An 18,409-nucleotide genomic window follows, 5' to 3' on the forward strand; every position below is an offset into this window, starting at 1 on the left:
GTACAGCGCGCCCGGGCACGTTGCCGCGGCAACGGCGGCGCGCGGCGCCGCGGCACCTAGGTCTCGCGAGACTTCCTGCGGCGGCGGGCGGCCCCGCGCAGGCGCCGCGCCGTGGAGGTCGTTGGAGTCACGGAGCCGCCGCCATGCTGTCCCGCCTCGCGCGTCCCGCCGCTGCCCTCCGTCGGGGCCTCGCCACCTCCGCCCAGGTACGGCACGGCACGGCGCGGCGCGGGGCCCGCCGCCGCTCGGGGCCGGGGTCGAGCGCAGGCCCTTTGTGAGGGGGCGGGGGGGCAGCTGGGCCGCCGGTGCCCTCGGCCCCGGCCCTCCCGTGTGCGGCGGGGAGGGGCTGGGGGTGTCTGGGGCCGCCGGTATCAGCGCTCGGTCGGTGGGGAGGGGCGGTGGGGCGCGGGGAGGGGGCGAGGGGCACAGCTCGGGGCGGGGGCTCGGCTCCGGGGGCGCTGGGCCGGTGCCGTGTCTGCCCGGTAAAGCCTCCGCGCTGCTGGGCATCGCCCCGCGGCTGCCGGCCGAGGAGCGCCCGCCTTTCCCCGGGCGGCCGAGAGCTGCCGGGCCCGACCCGTCAGCCGCGGGTGAGCCGCTCGTCGTGGCGGTGGGTCACGGGCGGTGTGCCGGTTCGCCGCTCCTTTCCTGCCCTGGAAGCGGTGTAGGAGTTGGGGCGGCGGGGGGCGACAGGAACCCTTAACGTGCCGGAGACCATCACCGTGACTGCTGGCACCGGGGAACACCGCTGCTGCGTGCCGGGCACGCACGGACCGGCCGCTCTTCTCATGGAAATATGCCAAAATAATTGTCGTAGCCGTAAGGATGCGCTCTGCAAGAGAGGTTTGTGTAATGATTTAGAGAGGAGTTAAGTTTATTAGCGATGAGATTTGGGCCTGATGGTATCAGAGTAATCTGAAATGTGGGGTACGGCAGTGACCATTGCCAGACTGTGGTTTCCCTTGGAGAGTTTTATGCTAAATTACGTGTGTTGCAGTGGCAACTGAGCTGAGCTTAGGCTCATCAAGCTTCTGGGTCGGTTATTTCTTGTAATAGCATAATAATTAAGCAGTTGATGAGGGGACTTGGAGCTATTGGGGCTTTATCTGGTAAGATTGTGACAGAGAATGTCCTTATCAGTGGTAATTGTATTACCACGTCTCTGCAGTAGCCTCTGGTTTGCCAGCTCTTTGGCAGATCGTTGGGTTTTAAGATTGTTCTGGACTTTGAAAGTAACTTTCCTCTTATCTAATGACACTTTCTCTACAAAGAGGAGTGCAAGAGTTTTTGAGAGAAGTAACTTTGTTCCAGTGAGCACGTTAAAGTAAAACTGGTCCACCAGGACAGCAAAGCAGGAGTTCATTTTACATGCCACGTCTCAGCCACGCTTGGTGAAAGCCTCAAATTGTCACTTCATTTTCTCAGGGCTAAATCTTGAGGCAGCTGCAGGTACTATTTTGGATTTATTTCAGGAATACACATTTTCTTCACGTACATACCGTGGTTATTATGTTTCTTGTAGTCCATTAAATATATTGATTTGCCAAGTGGGAAGGAATGTTTTTTTGATGCTGTCAATGAAAACTAGTAAAACTGCAAACCGGATTTTGCCTTAAGTCAGACCTGGGCCCGTGGTGTAGCAGGTGTTAGTCTCAGGCAGACGTTTCCATCTGAAGAGAGGCGATCCTTTTGCTTACTCTGGCTAGCCTTGCTTCCCAGTTAAGCTTCAGACCGCAAAAGATCATTTTCCTCTAACTGTTCGCCGATGACACCAAGCTGTGTGGTGCCGTCGACACGCTGGAAGGGAGGGATGCCATCCAGAGGGACCTCGACAGGCTGGAGAGGTGGGCCCGTACCAACCTCATGAAGTTTAACCAGGCCAAGTGCAAGGTCCTACATCTGGGTCGTGGCAATCCCAGGCACAAATACAGACTGGACGGAGAATGGATCGAGAGCAGCCCTGAGGAGAAGGACTTGGGAGTACTGGTGGACGAGAAGCTCAATATGAGCCGGCAATGTGCTCTTGCGGCCCAGAAGGCCAACCGCGTCCTGGGCTGCATCAAGAGGAGCGTGGCCAGCAGGTCAAGGGAGGTGATTCTCCCCCTCTACTCTGCCCTCGTGAGACCTCACTTGGAGTATTGCGTCCAGTTCTAGAGTCCTCAACATAAGAAGGACATGGACCAGTTGGAGAGGGTCCAGAGGAGGGCCACGAAGATGATAAGAGGGCTGGAGCACCTTTCCTATGAGGACAGGCTGAAAGAGTTGGGGCTGTTCAGCCTGGAGAAGAGGAGGCTCCGGGGTGACCTTATAGCGGTCTTCCAGTACCTCAAGGGGGCCTACAAGAAAGATGGGGAGAGGCTGTTCAGGAGGGCCTGTTGTGATAGGACAAGGGGTAATGGTTTTAAAATAGAGGGAGGTAGATTCAGGTTGGATATTAGGAAAAAATTTTTTACCATGAGAGTTGTAGAACACTGGAACAGGTTGCCCAGAGAGGTGGTGGATGCTCCATCCCTGGAGACGTTCAAGGCCCGGTTGGATGAGGCCCTGAGCAACCTGATCTAGTTGGAGATATCCCTGTTCCTTGCAGAGGGGTTGGACTAGATGACCTTTGAAGGTCCCTTCCAGCCCTAACGATTCTATGATTCTAACTGGTCCTACCAATAGGCCTCAAAGAACTTTGGGAGGCTGTTGTGATGATTGCTTTCTGTGGGTGTAGGCAACCAAGTTTGTGTAGCGCTTAATGAAAAAAGTGAGAAATAGGACTAAAAGTAAAGAAAGGGTGGTGAGATCCCCAAGGTCACTGCTGCAGTAGCTACCAGAACATCTCTACAATGTGTTTGTCACCTTTTTTCCTCAGAACCATGCCAAGGTAGCGGTGCTGGGCGCCTCGGGAGGCATTGGCCAGCCCCTCTCCCTTCTCCTGAAGAACAGCCCACTGGTGAGCAGGCTCACCCTTTACGACATCGCTCACACTCCGGGCGTTGCAGCTGACCTCAGCCACATCGAGACCAGAGCGAATGTGAAAGGTACTGCGAGCTGCTGGGAATGGTCTGTGCTCCAGAGGGTTCCTCTTGGGTGTCATCTTGGAGATGCCCGTTGCTGTGCTTGTGAAGGGGAATCTTCTCATGATCCTGAAGCCTAGTATCAATTTAAGTAGCTTTTTCTCTGGCTGCGTGTGACTGTGTAAGGTTTAGCTGATTAGATTGATGTGTGTGGAGATGAGAATGGTCTGTGGTTGCACTGTTGAAGGGGAATTTGCAGTAACTGGCAGGAAACGTTCAGTAAAATCATCTCAGAAAAAAGCCTGAGTGTTGAATTTGAAAGTTTGACTGCAAGTAGACAATGCTTCCGGGGTGTCTACATGAATTCTGCTTGCTTCTTTTCTGAAGGGACAGCTGTCCAGTTCTGATGAAATCAAAACTTAATCTGCTGATCTTCATTTTATTTGAAGATCAGCAAGAGGTTACGTTGACTTGAATGTGTGTGTCTGCAGTTCTCTGGGGGCACTGGCTGTAGTGCCAAGCTACGGTTTTTGGAGAGTCAGTGCGCATAACGGGAGGAACTGGGGGGTTTTGAAACAGATGAATGTGAAGTTCCTGCGACTCTCGTTCCGTAAGTCTGAATTGAAGACTAAATTAAAAAAGGAATTGGGTACCTCTGGGTGTAATTTTGTACTTCAAAGTGTCAGATATTTAATAACTGGCGAAAATGTAATGCCTGATGTCTTCCGTTTCAGGCTTCCTGGGCCCTGAGCAGTTGCCAGAATGTTTGAAGGGCTGTGATGTTGTAGTTATTCCTGCCGGAGTCCCTAGAAAACCAGGTATGTTCTTTTTGTTCAAGAGAGCACTGTTACTCAAATAGAGCTGTGTCTGGTGCTTTGCAGTGCCCTCAGCGTTGGCCTGGGGTGGAAGTAGTCTGTTAATGACGCTGACCTCGAGCGTGTTGTGGTATCAAGCACCTCGTTTTGCCTCTGTCTTAGACTGACCTTGGTAAAATAGAGAGAAACATCCATTTCTGGAGTTCCCCTGTATGGGTGAGGTGCAAAGGCTTTTCCTGCAAGTGATCTTGAATCTCCCTTAGTGTTTCTTGCCCAGAGCAATACTCTAGTTAAAAAAACTCATTCTTTGTTTCATTTCTCAGCAGAATAGAGATAATCCGTTTGTTTTGCCTTAATTGCATGATAACTTCTCAGAGCATCTCTGAATGAATGCTGTTAAGCCTTCCTAGAATGTCTCTGTCCTGTTCCATTTCTGCTCTCTTTTTCAATATCCTGTTGAGAACGTAACAAAATTCCAGACTTCAATGCCTCCCTCTTCCTAATTCTTCGTTTTTCATGGTTAAAGTAGTTGCTGCCACAGAAATGCGAGGTTGCACTTATGCCAATAGCAATATTTTGCGCAGAGCAGTTGGCGTTCAAACCGTAGCTGTGGAGGTGAGTTCGAGGAGGGAGGACAGCTCGTCTAAGGAGCAGTTACCCTGCTCTGAGCACCAGTGGTGTGGGTCAGCGTGGTCACACCGTACTGTAGGCTGCCTAGATGAAATCCGTTCTGACAATTGGCAGCTGGGCTGGTGGCTCCTCAAAGGGCAGTGAGAGGAGTTACGTTTGGCACCAGTTTCTTACTGCAGCTGGAGGGTTTTCTCTGGATATATGAAACCAGAAGCTGATGTATGTCTGTCCAGAGCAGAGTATTGGTTTTTGATGGGGTTGCTTGCCCGTTAAGGAGCAGGCTGTGGATAACCTGGCATACTGTGCTGGTGTGTTCTAGGCATGACCCGTGATGACCTGTTCAACACCAATGCTAGCATTGTGGCTACTCTGACGTCTGCCTGCGCAAAGCACTGTCCAGAAGCCATGATCTGTATTATTTCGAACCCGGTAAGCATTTTCTGGAGACCTTGAAAATGTAAGAGAGGGCTGGGGGGAAAATCCAGACTGAGAATACGGGAGTATTCTGAGTTCCTGTTAGGTTTGACCAGTATCTTCAAGGTCTGCAGGGTATTTACAGAAAAGAGCTAAAAGCCTGGTGTTACTAAGCCGTTTTTCTTGGGCTATATTTAAGTCTGAGGAAACTGTGATGTAAAAGTGTTTGATATCTCGGTGTCTGTGTGACTGTGGTTGTAATACATGCTGGTGTGTTAGCTGGAACAGAAGTCTTAGCTCACTAAGGGAGGAGATTTTGTCATGTGAACGGGAAGATTTATTGTCTTAATGGTTATTTAAAATGGATTGGTTATATTCCAGCCTGACTGTAAATTGCTCTTCAATTTAGGAATGAAATTAATTGGCTACAGTTGACTTCAAGTTGAAAGTATGCTTCGAGTTATTTACTGACCTGTTCAGTTCATGCATTGGACTCATTATTATACTGATTTTAATGAATGCTTGCCTGTTCTTGCTTATAGGTAAATTCAACCATCCCCATAACTTCAGAAGTCTTCAAGAAGCATGGCGTGTATAATCCCAACAGAATCTTCGGCGTTACAACGCTGGACATTGTCAGAGCCAATACTTTTGTGGCTGAACTGAAGGTGGGTCATAGTAACTGCTGCTGGGGGAGGGATACAGCGTGTTTTGGCCATCAGATCTACCAAAAATGCTTTTAAAATCACTGCACAGAGCCAAAGGAGCTCAGATTTCTGTGGAGCTAGAGGCAAAGGTGATTCCCTCTTCGCATTCTCTAGGGGAGCCTGGGGATAGAGTTTCTTGCAAAATGTGGTTCAAGAGACTTTGACCTTTCCATTTGATGGCTGTGCCCTGTGAGCGAGCTACATTTTCGCCCTAATTCTGTGGGTGTTTTCATCCTCTTGGTGCATTGGGGGAGGGGGCTGAACTGTAGCATGTGTTTGCAAGTCAAACTGTGTGTGCTGTGTGTTACAGGAGATTCTGCAAAGTATCAGGAGGTGCAGCAGGTCACTACTCAATAGCCCTGGTGGACCTTGTACTTGTGCTGCTATTTATCTGAACTGGCATTGATAGTATCCTGTAACTGTCTAAATTTATCGGAGCAGCCTGGAGTTCAGCTCTGTAGATGGGGCTTTGTCCCTGGAGCAGCTGCCTCTGAAAGTCATGCCTTGTGCAGCACTGGGTTAGGATGTGTGTCCATACCCAGGGCAGAAAATGAAGCATGGTGGTTTTAAGTGTTTTTCTTGTCTGTGTGCTTCAGAAGCTGGAAAGTTTCATGTTTCCCTTAGGGCTTAGATCCAGCTCGAGTAAGCGTTCCGGTTATTGGTGGCCATGCTGGGAAGACTATCATCCCTCTGATCTCTCAGGTAAGTCATAGTGTGGTGTTAACACTGTGGTATTCCTCATCAGGACGTTAGAGCTGATGTAAAGTGCCTTTATGAGGCATGTAACATGCTAAGATACAGCAGAGACAGGCTCCCCTGCTCTTGCAGCTGCTTTTCTGAAATGAGATGTAAGATACTAGAGAGAGGTGAGCTGAATCTCATCTCCTCTGGGTGCTTTAGATATTTCCAGCCTTTCTCCTCTAAAGGAGTTTGGGAATAAGAACTGAGGTGTGATGTCTTGGCACTGTTTATTTTGGGTTTTATTTTTTGTGACGGGTATTTCATGATATGACTACCTTGCTTCAGCAGGAAAATGAAACTGATTTTGTCATGGTGGACTAGAAACCCCACTTCAACATGCAGCATTGATATGAGGAGGCATAGCTCAAGCTGCATGGGGACACCTGCTTCACTAATGACTGGTGGTCAGGGAGAGGCTTCCTTCGTGCATGGAAGCCAGAATGAAATGCAGTCATAAAGCAGCAGCTTCTCGAGGAGATGGCTAGGGTATGGCCGCGGAGCAATCTGCAAGAAAGAGGGAAAAAGCTTTGCTCTAAGTGGAGAATAAAGTGTCCTTCACAGAAGGATGTTCTTAGAGAATAAGAGCAAGAGACTTGGAGCGGCTGAGTGCTGAGAGGGTGCCCTCGTTGGACAGTTGGGACAGTGACAGCTGTGCTTGGCGTGCTTGCGTCGCTGTATGTGAAGGTTCAGATGCTGCTGGCAGACTGGATCCTTCATAACACTCTTGGCTTCCATAGTGCCACAGTGACCCGTGTATTTACAAGACAGCTTTTTGAAATTCCTAAGGCCTGTCACATGCTTGGAGGGCATCCGTCTAGTGCAAAGGACTACTCAGTAGCTGGTAACCATGGCAAGCCCTGGTTTTGCTCACAGACAAGCCACAGCTGGACAGCAAGCTAGGCATGGCTAGGTTTCTGCTACAGTCCATGCAGTAACTCGATGAATACTTGCAGCTGGTAAGTTTGTCACACAATCTGTGAGCTGGGGTAGCTGATTTTCCCAGTTGAGAACTGTTGGTAACAACTGTAATGGTACAAAAAGCATTGTTTGGATGGCCTTGTGCTGAATCTGGAGGGGTCCTGGTATTTGATAGTGACTTCTTTTTTCCAATCCAGTGCACACCAAAAGTGGACTTTCCTCAAGATCAACTGGAAAAGCTTACAGGGAGAATTCAAGAAGCTGGCACTGAAGTTGTCAAAGCTAAAGCAGGAGCAGGTTGGTTCTTGACTTCCAAGTAATTCTTGTTGGCCAGCTGAAGGGACGCAGTCCTCTTCACTTGGGTCTTATTTACAGCTATGGTGCAGAGTTATGAACTGATTACAAACCTAGCTGCTCCGCCACTGCCTCAACTGTGGTACTAGAAGCAGCTCAGTATGTGGATAAGGCTAAACATTAACAGATCTCCTGCCATGTGTGGTTTGAAAAAGAATCTTCTCTGGCAGTTTAAGCTGTTTCTGTAAATCCAGTCAACTACATAGGTGTAGCTGGCCAAGAGCTGCTGCTTTATCGAACTGGCTGTGAGCTTCAAGTCAGCAACACTGCAGCTCTGTCAACGTGGAAGCCTTTGATGGTAAAGAAAGTACCAGATTTCAATGTGATCTGTTCTAAAAGTGATGTAACTTTCACAGGATCTGCCACCTTGTCCATGGCCTATGCTGGCGCTCGATTTGTTTTCTCGCTGGTGGATGCAATGAACGGCAAGGAAGGGGTTACTGAGTGTGCCTTTGTTCGGTCAGAAGAGACGGAGAGTCCCTACTTCTCTACACCTCTGCTGCTGGGAGTACGTACTTTAAATGATGGGGCTTATACACAGCAGCCACTGCTTTAGTGTGGTGTTTTACTGGGTGATTTCAGTTCAGTCTAACGCCGGGTGTCGCTGATGTTAGCAGCTGAGGGCACCTTTAGGAGTTCTGAAGTGTTTGGGTGTTGTACGCAGGCATATGCCTCATGCTCGACAGGGATGATGCTGCTTTCATCTGCTCTTAGGCTGCAGGTCGCTGGGTACCAGAGGTTCAGACTTGTCTGAAGAGGTCATGCCTGCCCCAAGTCGGTGCCTGTTCATCAAGGGCTTTCATGTATTAACCACAGTCAGCAATCCGGTCTCCTCAGCTTGATCCACTACAAGCAAATCCCTCAAACCAAGGCACATGGGGAACAGCAGCATGGATTAGGATTAAGAGATTGCTTTCAGGACCTCTACTGAACTCTGAAGGAAGCGTTCCTTTTGTCACTTACCCTGTGGGTGGAGTGAAAAGCAAGGATGCTGCAGCCCTGGCACGGCTGCTGGGATGCAAAGGATGGCGTATGCTGTCTTAGGCGCTAGCTGGTGAGGGAATAGGAGTAGAGGGATGTTAAGGGGGAAGGGTTTGGATGTAGGTATGAGATCTGGAAAACCTAGGAGCGCAACTCAGAAGCAGTTTCAGATTGCAAGCCAGTGGCAAGTGGGGAGCATATGGCAGAAGAGAGAAACTCTCTTGCCAGACGGTGGGTTTGAAGTTAGGAAGAGGCATGAAGGAGCAGTTGGTGTCAGTCTTCTCTTGAAGGAGCTGAGGGGCCAGCTTCGAGTTTCCCACCCCAGTGTGAAGAGTGAATGAGAAGTTTGCGAAGGCTGGAGAAGTTGCTACAGATAAGAGGCTTCCAAGCCTTGCTAGGAAGCACGAGGTTGTCAGACTGGAGATGACGGGGGTCCCAGACTGGGTCGCCGTCTGAGCTGGGTAATAATCAGAGCTGTTCAGTTACTCTAGGCCATTCAATGAATGGTAATCCTTAAATCCTCTTTCCCTCAGAAAAATGGCATTGAGAAGAACCTAGGTATTGGCAAGATCTCCCCCTTTGAAGAGAAGATGGTTGCTGAGGCCATGTCTGAGCTGAAGGCTTCTATTAAGAAAGGAGAGGAATTTGCGAAGAACTTCAAGTGAAGAGTTGCTGATGGAGAGGAATTCCAACTTCCTTAATTTATTAAGGCATCATGTCACTTTACGACTTCCGATTCAAAGCTCGTGCTTTGGGTGAAGTCTGTCTGTATTAGCTTAATGATTGTTGCCAGTGCAGAGTCTAATCATCAATAAAACAGCCTTGTTTTTTCAGCGTACCATCTGGAATTGTCCTGACGTGCTTGTCTTTTGAAGGTAGAAGCTGATCTCTGAGAGGTTGTCCATGAAATCGCCTCTTAAAGTGGGTGAACCCATTACTCTCCACTCTGCTGCTTGGGTTTTGGCTTGGGCTTCTTGTTCGGCGCAGCTGCTGGGAAACCAGGTGTGATCACAGAAGCTCGAGATGGGGTGGAAAGGCCTGCAAAAGGGAAAACTGAGTGATTAGAGAAGTGTTTTTTCAGGAGGTGGCGTTACCTCCGTTTGTTGCCGTGTGTTGCCTTAAATCCTGTAAGTCATTTGATTGTACAAGAGTGCAGTGGTTGAAACGTCAAGTCCTGCTTTAAGAAAATAATTAAAGTGCCAAGAGTGACTTCTTTCTAGTTAGGAGCAAAAGTCTTGATTTAGCATCTACATAAATTTCTTTTACGTTCATCTTCTTGTGAGTATAAAAATAAACATCTGCAGGAAAATGGTGCTGACGAGTTCCGTTGCTGACTCTTTGAAGGTAAGCTCTAATGAAGGAAGCTACTAATTAGCTCGTGCTCCGTGGGTGCTTACCCCGTTGCTTTGCATGGCTCTAATCCACGTAGGTTGAGTTCTAAGTTGAACAGACTTGATTTTGATGAAGGACACGCCAGAGCCCAGCAGCTCTGGAGGAACTGAGGGCAGTGTTGGTTTGAGTGAAGTGTAGAAGGGTCTCTTAAGGAAAAGACTTGAGGGTAGTAGGTGTGTTTGGTCACTAGTTTTTTTTTTTTTCTCCCTTTTCATGTCTTCCAGCTCTTCTGAGCTATCTGAACTTTTTAAATTTCAATTAGTTCGTCATTCTGAACCGGAAAACACAGTAGTGAGACTATTGAAGATGCCTTGAGAATAAAGTTTTGGCTCTCTCCCTGCCCTGTGGAACACGTAGGCCCAGAGAGCACAGCAAGAGCAGGTCTTGTCACTCCTCTGCAGAACTTGGGTGTATTAAAGCTTGTTTTCTGTACACGAGCAGTAACGCAATAGGAGCGTCAGCAGTCATTACTCAGCAGGCTTGGAACAGAGGTGTTATTAGGTGGTATTAATAGAATTAAGGAATTAAAGATCATGTTGGAGGGGAGCAGGGGAGGATGTGGGAACTGGGAGACAGAGGAGGAGTGGCCAGACCTGGCAAATACGGCACGAACTCTTCCAAGCAGTGAACGGACAGCGTGTAGCCGGCTGCTGTGGCGGGTTGCCGGGCACAGGGGTCAGCAGTTCCGTACCCAGGAGCGGGCAGCACGGGTGATTTAGGAGCAGGGTGTGTACCCATCTGCCCGAGCTAGGGCTCTGCACCCCGATGTGTGTGCCCGGGCGGTCTGGGGAGCTGTGCCATGAAGCTGCCGAGGTGATGGCTGCAGGGAAAGCCTTGCTGTGCAGTCGGGAGGGAAACAACTTGCCCGTTGTTGTGGTCCTGCTGTCCTAAATATGGCAGGCAGGGCAGGTTTCTGAGGGGGAGAGGTTTAGAACTCGAGGTTCTTAGTGTGGCTTAAGTTTTCCATCTTTCTCTTGTGTTAGCAGTCCAAATGCAGCGAAGTCTGGGGGAGTTGCATGGACAGGCAGAAAGCTTTACTTAGACCAGGAGACACTCGGGGACAGGATGCGGAAGTGGAGCTGAGGTGGAAGACGATTATTTCCCAGCACCTGCTGACTCAGATTCTTCAGGGTCTCCTTCAAATCCCCTTAATGATAACCATGTCAATGCCCTCTCTGCACTGTTTGTTTTTTGGGTTTGTTTCCGCCCCTCAATCCCATGTCTTGTGCTTGGAGTTGCAGCCGTTCCCTGTGGCTGGAAATGCGCTTTTAGTTTGGGAAGGGAAACGAGGCAGCCTTCGTGTGGCTTTCTGCGGTGAAGGACCGGGAGGATGTTAGATGAAGGTGAGAAACGAACTTGAGTCGGCATCCTCTGCTTGGCCAAATGTGCTGTCCCCCTGGCCAAGCACTGCTGTGGTGGGTATCTTTGTCGCTGTGAAGACCGAAGATGGTTTGCAGAGGTAAGTGTGGGACATCCCACTCCTTTTCTCTCTGAACAGATTCCCCAGAGGAGGAAAGGAACCGGGCTGGACCCCTCTTCGGGAGAAGCAGGAATTAGCTGGGTGTATCTAGATAAGCTGACTGTTTCTTTGCCTTGAAAGTTGTTTCCTGGGGCTGCCTCTCCGAGACACACAACCTTCATCCTCTGTCCTGGGAGCTGCTGCAGTGGGGGTGCCTCGTGGAGTCATGGCACCGGCTCCGATGCTGGCAGCCTTTGGTTTTACCTCCCGTGGAGGTGAGTGGCCAGGCTGCTGTGAGTGGGTCCCAGGGGAGGTGAAAAACCTGTCCTGCTCGGAGCTCTTAGGTGTCATCCTGTTCGCTGAGCAGACTTCTGTCTCGGTGGGCTTTCAGCATCCAACACCTTCCATTGCAGTGTCGATGGTCTTTAAGCATCTGACATCTTCCATTGTGGAGTCTGTGCCTCTTCCTCAGGCAGCTCAGCTCCGTGCTGGAGTCTGGATGGCAAGATACAGAGGAAATGAGTATTAAGAGCAATAAATAAAGATACTCCAGATGGCCAAATGTCAGATCACTTGATCCCACCTGCTACTCCTGTGCTGCAGGAGAGGAGGAAACGAGGAGAAAAGTGAACGGTGACCGTTATGCCTTGGGTCCTTCATCACAATTGGCCTCGATGTCCCAGGGGGGCTTCAGGTGGGACGACCGCAGGATGAGGGTGTGGGCTGGCAGCCATGTGTCCCTCATTCCTAGGAAAACTCTTTTCCCTCCCTGGCTCTGTTGAAGGGCCGATGCTTCGGGGCGGGGGTACAGACTTGCCACCCCTGAGCCCCATCTCACCCTGGGAGGGCTCTGGGCGGTGGGAGCCGGGTGATGGCAGCAGCTGCTTGCCTTTGGATAGGGCTGGTACCCCAGTGGCAGGAGCTGCTTGCCTTTGAATAGGGCTGGTAGCCCCGTGGCAGGCGTGGCTGAGCCTGGGGACAGGCACTGGCCTTTCCGTGATATTTAGGAGAAGCAGGGAAACAACAGGAAGGCAGTTGCAGTGTCTGCCTTGCCAAAGCTGGCTGCTTTCCCGGCTCCGGGAAAGGAGCAAAACTGGAGGGGCTGGAGGTACCTTGGAAAGATGCTGGTGTCCCCTGCCCATCACTGCTGCTCAGCCTTGGTTTGCCGGAGCTGGTGGTTCACGGCAGGTTTTGTGTGGCTGATCCCCGTTGGGAAGCTTCGTGCTTTGTTCAGCAGGTGTCAGCAAGTTCCTCGCCAGCTGGCAGAGCCAGCTCCTGCTTGGGATCTGGCATCCCATGGCATGCACCCTGTGGTGCACTGGTTGCTGCTCATGGGCAGGGTGAGCCCTGGCAAGGTTGTGAAACCTGCCTGTGGGGAAGCAGCCTGGGCTTTGTGCAGAGCATCCTCTGCCCAGGGAAAGGTGGGTGAACAGGGAAAGGAGAAGGGGAAGCGCAGCCTGAGGCGGGTTGGGGGCACGGGCAGGTGTCCGGGTGGCCAGCTCAGCTCCCCCCTTCCCTCGCAGGGCAATGGCGAGAGGTTTTAATGTGAGCAGGAGGATGAGAAAACATCTGATGGGCGATTTTGGCTTTGCAGAGGCCTCTCCTCTCCCCCTCCCCGCTCCCCTGGCACCGTTAAATCACCACCTTTGCGTTCACCGCTCTTGATTTCCTAAAAGCCCGTGAGCTCTCGCTTCCCTGGTGGGTGCCTCGAAGCAGATCTGGAGCGTGGTGCTGAGCCGGGAGGGTTTGTTTGCATTTACAGGGAGACGTGCTAATAACGGAGAGCAAAGGGACTGCTCTTTTCCCGGCTGCGGGAACAGATGGCTGGATAACGCAGTGCCATTAATATGCAGGGGCTCCTGCCGGGACGGGGATTTGAGTGCCTGTTAGGAGAGGTCAGAGCACCCGAGCTGAGCTCTGCCGCTGCTCTGCCCGGCCCTGGCACCTGCTGCCTGCGGGGGGGTCCTTGGGGACCCTGGGACAGATCGGGTGGTGCCATGGAGGAGGTGGTGGCAACTGGTCATGGGAAAAAACGCAGCGAGGGACCCCACTCTCGCACTGGGTGATGGTCTGCAAGGGCAGCCCTTTGGGTTTGTAAAAGCAAAGGCTGGCTCCAGGGGTGAACTTGAAGGTCCTTCCAGGCTGGAAGGGGTCCGGTGGCTCGTTCTTTTCCTCCTGTACTCGTTTCTTCTCTGAGTCAGGAGGTGCCAAAGGAAAGCAGCAAGCGGCAGCTCCTGAATGAGCCGAGGGAGGCGGGTGCCAGGATGTGGGGTCTCTTCGCCATGGCACAGCATGGGTGCAAAATGCTTCCCAGGGCTTCAAAGAGCGGCCAGACAAATTCTCAGGGACGAAAAAGTCCCTGCAGAGGGCTGGGAGGCTTCGGGAGCCCTGGGGCAGCAGGAGAAGACCCAGCACCAAGCAGGGCCGCATGGCCACGGGGTCGAGGCTGAATCGACGGGAGCCTCTAGCCACTGGGCCACGATCGAAGGGTGCAAGGTCGCCCCGGGGCTGTTCAGATGCCCGATCCCGGTCACATCCCGGGCTCTTACAGGAGAAGGGTGTCCTGGGGCCGTTGGCTGGCGTTCCCTTCCTCCCCACCCTCTGGGCTCTGGCAGGTTTGCGGAGCACCAGGAAGGGCCGCGCCGGGCTTGGATCAGGCGCTGCGGCCGGTGCCGTGCCGGCAGCGTTCCCGGCCGCCCTTTCTTCTGCGGCAGGACGCGGCTGGCAGAGATGTCGGACCTCAGTGCGAATCCTTGCAATTAGGCCCGTTCTGCTGCCTGCCTCCTTTGATCTCCTTTAATTATTTATCGCCTCCTTTTTTTTCCCCTCTGTTTCTTTCAAGTGATTATTTTTTTCCTCCCCCCCGCCAGCCACGGCTGGCTCTGCCTGTTTGCTTGCAATTACCGTCCCTTCTCCCAGTCCTTCCATCTCTCCCCTTTTGTTCTCCACCGGATCATCCTTTCGTGCTGCTCTCCCACCTGCACCCCGCAGCTGCTTTTTTTTGCTGCTTTTCTCCATTTTTCTCACCTGCATGGCTGTTGCCTTTCTCCAGCCTGTTCCAGGCGTGGTTTTGGCTGTGTTTACCGCTCCGACCGGGATCCTGCACCCCGGCCTGGACTAGATCTCCCATTGCCATTCTCCCAGGCTATTGCCCGATGTTCCTCCCCCTGCAAAGCCCTGGCTCCTGGCAGCATCCAGCCAAACCTGGGGAGCCCTGTGGGGCTGCTGCCCCCCATACCAGAGTGTGCCCCCCCCCCGCTGTTTTTTGCTGCTGCGGGGGGGCCTGACCGCATCCCCCCCATCCTCTTTGTTTCCCAGGGCCTGATGTATTATTCAGTGCTGCGGCTGCGGCGGGTGTTGCAGCCATAACTGGTGTGGAGGGCACGGGCTCGCCCTGGGGATGCTGGATTTTCCCTGTCACGGGCTGTTTTCCCACTCCAGCCTTAAACCAGGAGAGACCTTGACCATGCAGGAGGCTTCTCCTTGGGAGGTGACGTCTGCTTGTGCCCTGGGAGGACACAACAGGGACAAAGGCAGGAGCAGGGGGAGGTGGCAGCAGCCCTGGGGATGCTCTGCGGGCTGCACCGCAGCTCCCCGTCCCAGCCCTGCTGCTTGGCCAGAGTTTAATAGAGCTGGTCCAAGGCATGGCCAAAGTCCCTTGTTTATGTAGTCCCTACAATAACAGGCTGGAGAGGCTGCAGCCTGCACTCAGCCTCTGCAGGGACGGAGAATGGCTTGAGAGCAGCCCTAAGGAAAAGGACTTGGGAGTGCTGGGGGATGAGAAGCTCACCATGAGCCGGCACCGTGCGCTGGCAGCCCAGAGAGCCAACCGTGTCCTGGGCTGCATCCAAAGCAGCGGGGCCAGCAGGGCGAGGGAGGGGATTCTGCCCCTCTGCTCTCCTGAGACCCCACCTAGAATACTGCATTCAGCTCTGGGATCCCCGACACAGGAAGGAAATGGAGCTGCTGGAGAGAGTCCAGAGGAGGCCACGAAGATGATCCGAGGGCTGGAGCACCTCTGCTATGGAGACAGGCTGAGAGAGTTGGGGCTGTTCAGCCTGGAGAAGAGAAGGCTCCGGGGAGACCTTCCAGCACCTTCCAGTACCTAAAGGGGCTACAAGAAAGCTGGAGAGGGACATTTTACAAGGGCGTGTAGTGATGGGACACGGGGCAATGGCTTTAAACTGAAAGAGGGGAGATTTAGATGGGATCTAAGGAAGAAATTCTTCCCTCTGAGGGTGGTGAGGCACTGGCACAGGCTGCCCAGAGAAGCTGTGGCTGCCCCATCCCTGGCAGTGTTCAAGGCCAGGTTGGATGAGGCTTTGGGCAACCTGGTGTAGTGGAGGGTTTCCCTGCCCATGGCAGGGGGGTTGGAACTGAATGATCTTTGAGGTCCCTTCCCACCCAAACCATTCTGTGATTTTATGAGAGGCTGCCCTGGAGCTGGGGGGAAGCAGTGGGAAATGGAGGGGGGGTTGCTGCTTGAGCGTGTGCACTGTGTTTGTGTGTGCATGTGCACATGTCCATGCCAAGGCAGCCCTGCCATGGGAGGACACGGCCATCTTGCACCCCGTGGTGGCTCTGGGTGGTGCATGGCTGGCGCTGGCATGGAGCAGCTCTCTGGGAAGTCTCTGGGTCCCCAGGGCAAGTGTCTCCATTTGTTGATGCAAATATTGAGCAACATGGTTTAGGGACCCTGATAGTGCAGGGTGAATGGTTGGACTCGATGATCTTGAAGGTCTCTTCCAACCAGACAATTCTATGATTCCAGCCTGGGCTGCCCCTAAAAGTCCCCATTAGACCCCAGCTCTGGCTCCCCATCCCCACCCCCAGTGCAGCTCCCTCCCCAGTTCCCCTGCCCTGAGACCAAACCCACCGTGGAGTGACACCGGGTGCCTTCGTTAACTCTCCACTCAGAAACAAGCAGCCCAGTTAAGGAGGAAGCCACAGCCACAGCTCAGGGTGTGTTGCCTGCACAGTGCAAGGGAAACTGAGGCACGGGGTGGGTGGCACCAGGGGGACCGGGCATCCCCAGCCAGGCACACGTGGTGTCCCCGGTGGAGCAGCCGGGGTGGTTTGGGCAGCCCAAGCCCTGCCCTGAGCACAGTGTGGGGTTTCGGGGGGATTTGGGGGGGTTGGGTACCCTGTTCCCTGCCACGGCAGCACAGCTCGGCCCAGGGTGGTTTTGGGGGAGCTGAGGGTGGCCCCGATCATCATAGGGCTGGTTCAGTGCCGCCGCAGGGGCTTCGTCTCTCTTTGCGGGGGTTTCAAGGCACCTTCTTGTGTCGCAGTCACCTCACTGCATCTCGAGTCAGCTCGCCTCCCGCACACCACCGGCCTAACTGGGACCAGAGCTGGTGGCACTGGTTGTACTGGGAGCTTTGCCACCAGGTTCACCAGTTCCTGGCCTGCAAGGAGGGCAAGTGCTCGGCAGCGCTGGAGGAAATGAGAATTAATTATGGGCTTGTTAACGCCAGCTCACCACCAGTGCCACAGCGCTGGGTGATATCCCCAGTGGGGACCTGGTGTGTCCCGCATCGCCCCAACACCCCCAGCCAGCCTGAATCCCACCGGGATGGGGGTGCCCAGGCTGTGCTGGTGAATCAGCTGGGAACTGGGAGGGGTGGGTAGGGCTGGGCTGGTGCTGGGGGTGAGGTGGGGTCTGGGGGTGAGAAGGTAAGGGGCTGAGGTGGGATACAGGGTGGGATATGGGATGGAATGGGATATAGGATGAGATACGGGATGGGATACAAGGTGGGATACAGGGTGGGGTATGGGATGGGATATAGGATGAGATATGGGATGGGATATAGGATGAGATACGGGATGGGATACAGAATGGGATATAGGATGAGATACGGGATGGGATACAGAATGGGATACAGGGTGGGATATGGGATGGGATATAGGATGAGATATGGGATGGGATACAGAATGGGATACAGGGTGGGATACAGGTTGGGATATAGGATGGGATGGGATACAGGATGAGATACAGGGTGGGATACAGGTTGGAATGGGATACAGGGTGGGATATGGGATGGGAAGAGATACAGGGTGGGATGTGGGATGGGATGGGATACAGGGTGGGATATGGGACAGGGGCTTTCTGGCAGTTGCATCCCCCAGGCGTGGGCAGCTTGACTGGGGCAGGGGCGTCAGTGGCTGGTGTTTGGCACTGTACCCCAAAGTGACACTCCGGGGACCGGGAGGAGTGGGGGAGTGGGCTGTCGGGGGGGTTTGGGGGCGCAGGTGGATGTCGAGCTGTGGGAAGGAAGGTGGAGGGGCACTGGGGAGAGTTACGACGGGACGGGGGGCAGGCGGCTGTATTATGGGATGGGCGGTGCGGGGCGGCTGGTGCGGGTGCCCCGGGGGGGCGGGCGGGTGCCGGGGCGCCCTCCGGCCGGCAGGGGGCGCTGTGCGGGGCGGCGGCGCGCTGGCGCGGCGGGCGGCTCTGTGTCGCGGAGCTGTCCAGCACTTCAGCAGGGGCCGCGCGGGCCGCGCCGGGAGCCGCGCCGGGAGCCGGGCCGGGCCGGGCCGGGCCGAGCGGGGCCCAGCGGGGCGGCGCGGGCGGCGGCAGCGGCTCCGGGCCGGGCCAGGCCCGGCGGGGCGGCGGCGGGAGGTGAGGCGGGGCGCGGCCGGGCCCGGGCCTGGCCGGCACCGGGCGGCGCGGGGGGGAGGCGGGCGGGGCCCCGAGGGAGGGGGGAGAGGGTGTCCGAGGGGCAGTGGGACCCCCTGGGCACGGGCCGGGGTGCTGAGAGCTCCAGGGGCTGGGGACCCCCGGGGCTGGGGACCCCCGGGGGGGTTATGGTGCTCCTCGGGGGGCAGGGGGGGCTGAGGACCCCAAAGGGATGGGGATGGGGGGGATTATGGTGCTCCTCGGGGGGCAGGGAACTGGGGTCCCCAAAGGGATGCAGATGGTAGGGCTGAACAAGGGGTGTTGGGGATGGGGTACTGGGTGGTGGGGGTGTCCCCGGGATTTGATGCTCCTGGGGGTGC

General features: G+C 54.0%; 1 protein-coding gene across 2 annotated transcripts; it reads left to right on the forward strand.

Moving 5' to 3' along the window:
• The first annotated feature begins 143 nt into the window (after positions 1 to 143).
• Positions 144 to 9,402, forward strand: MDH2 (malate dehydrogenase 2). 2 transcript variants are annotated; one of them, XM_086624454.1, is made up of 9 exons: positions 144 to 206; positions 2,855 to 3,023; positions 3,734 to 3,817; positions 4,764 to 4,873; positions 5,401 to 5,526; positions 6,190 to 6,267; positions 7,422 to 7,521; positions 7,935 to 8,086; positions 9,093 to 9,402. In XM_086624454.1, exons 1-9 carry the CDS (start codon positions 144 to 146, stop codon positions 9,222 to 9,224), a joined length of 1,014 nt encoding a protein of 337 aa, XP_086480580.1. In that variant the 3' UTR covers positions 9,225 to 9,402. The 2 variants fall into 2 exon arrangements, with proteins under 2 accessions (XP_086480580.1, XP_086480581.1); XM_086624455.1 differs by lacking the exon at positions 5,401 to 5,526.
• Positions 9,403 to 18,409: the final 9,007 nt, after the last annotated feature.

The sequence above is a fragment of the Tauraco erythrolophus genome, chromosome 21 (assembly GCF_009769465.1).
Source record: "Tauraco erythrolophus isolate bTauEry1 chromosome 21, bTauEry1.pri, whole genome shotgun sequence".
Taxonomy (NCBI): Eukaryota; Metazoa; Chordata; class Aves; order Musophagiformes; family Musophagidae; genus Tauraco; species Tauraco erythrolophus.

Coding starts and splice junctions, on each gene's coding strand:
- MDH2 (XM_086624454.1), top strand. CDS start 144: ATGCTGTCCCGCCTCGCGCGTCCCGCCGCTGCCCTCCGTCGGGGCCTC. Junction 5,527..6,189: donor CTTTTGTGGCTGAACTGAAG/GTGGGTCATAGT, acceptor TGTTTCCCTTAG/GGCTTAGATCCAGCTCGAGT. Junction 8,087..9,092: donor CTACACCTCTGCTGCTGGGA/GTACGTACTTTA, acceptor TCTTTCCCTCAG/AAAAATGGCATTGAGAAGAA.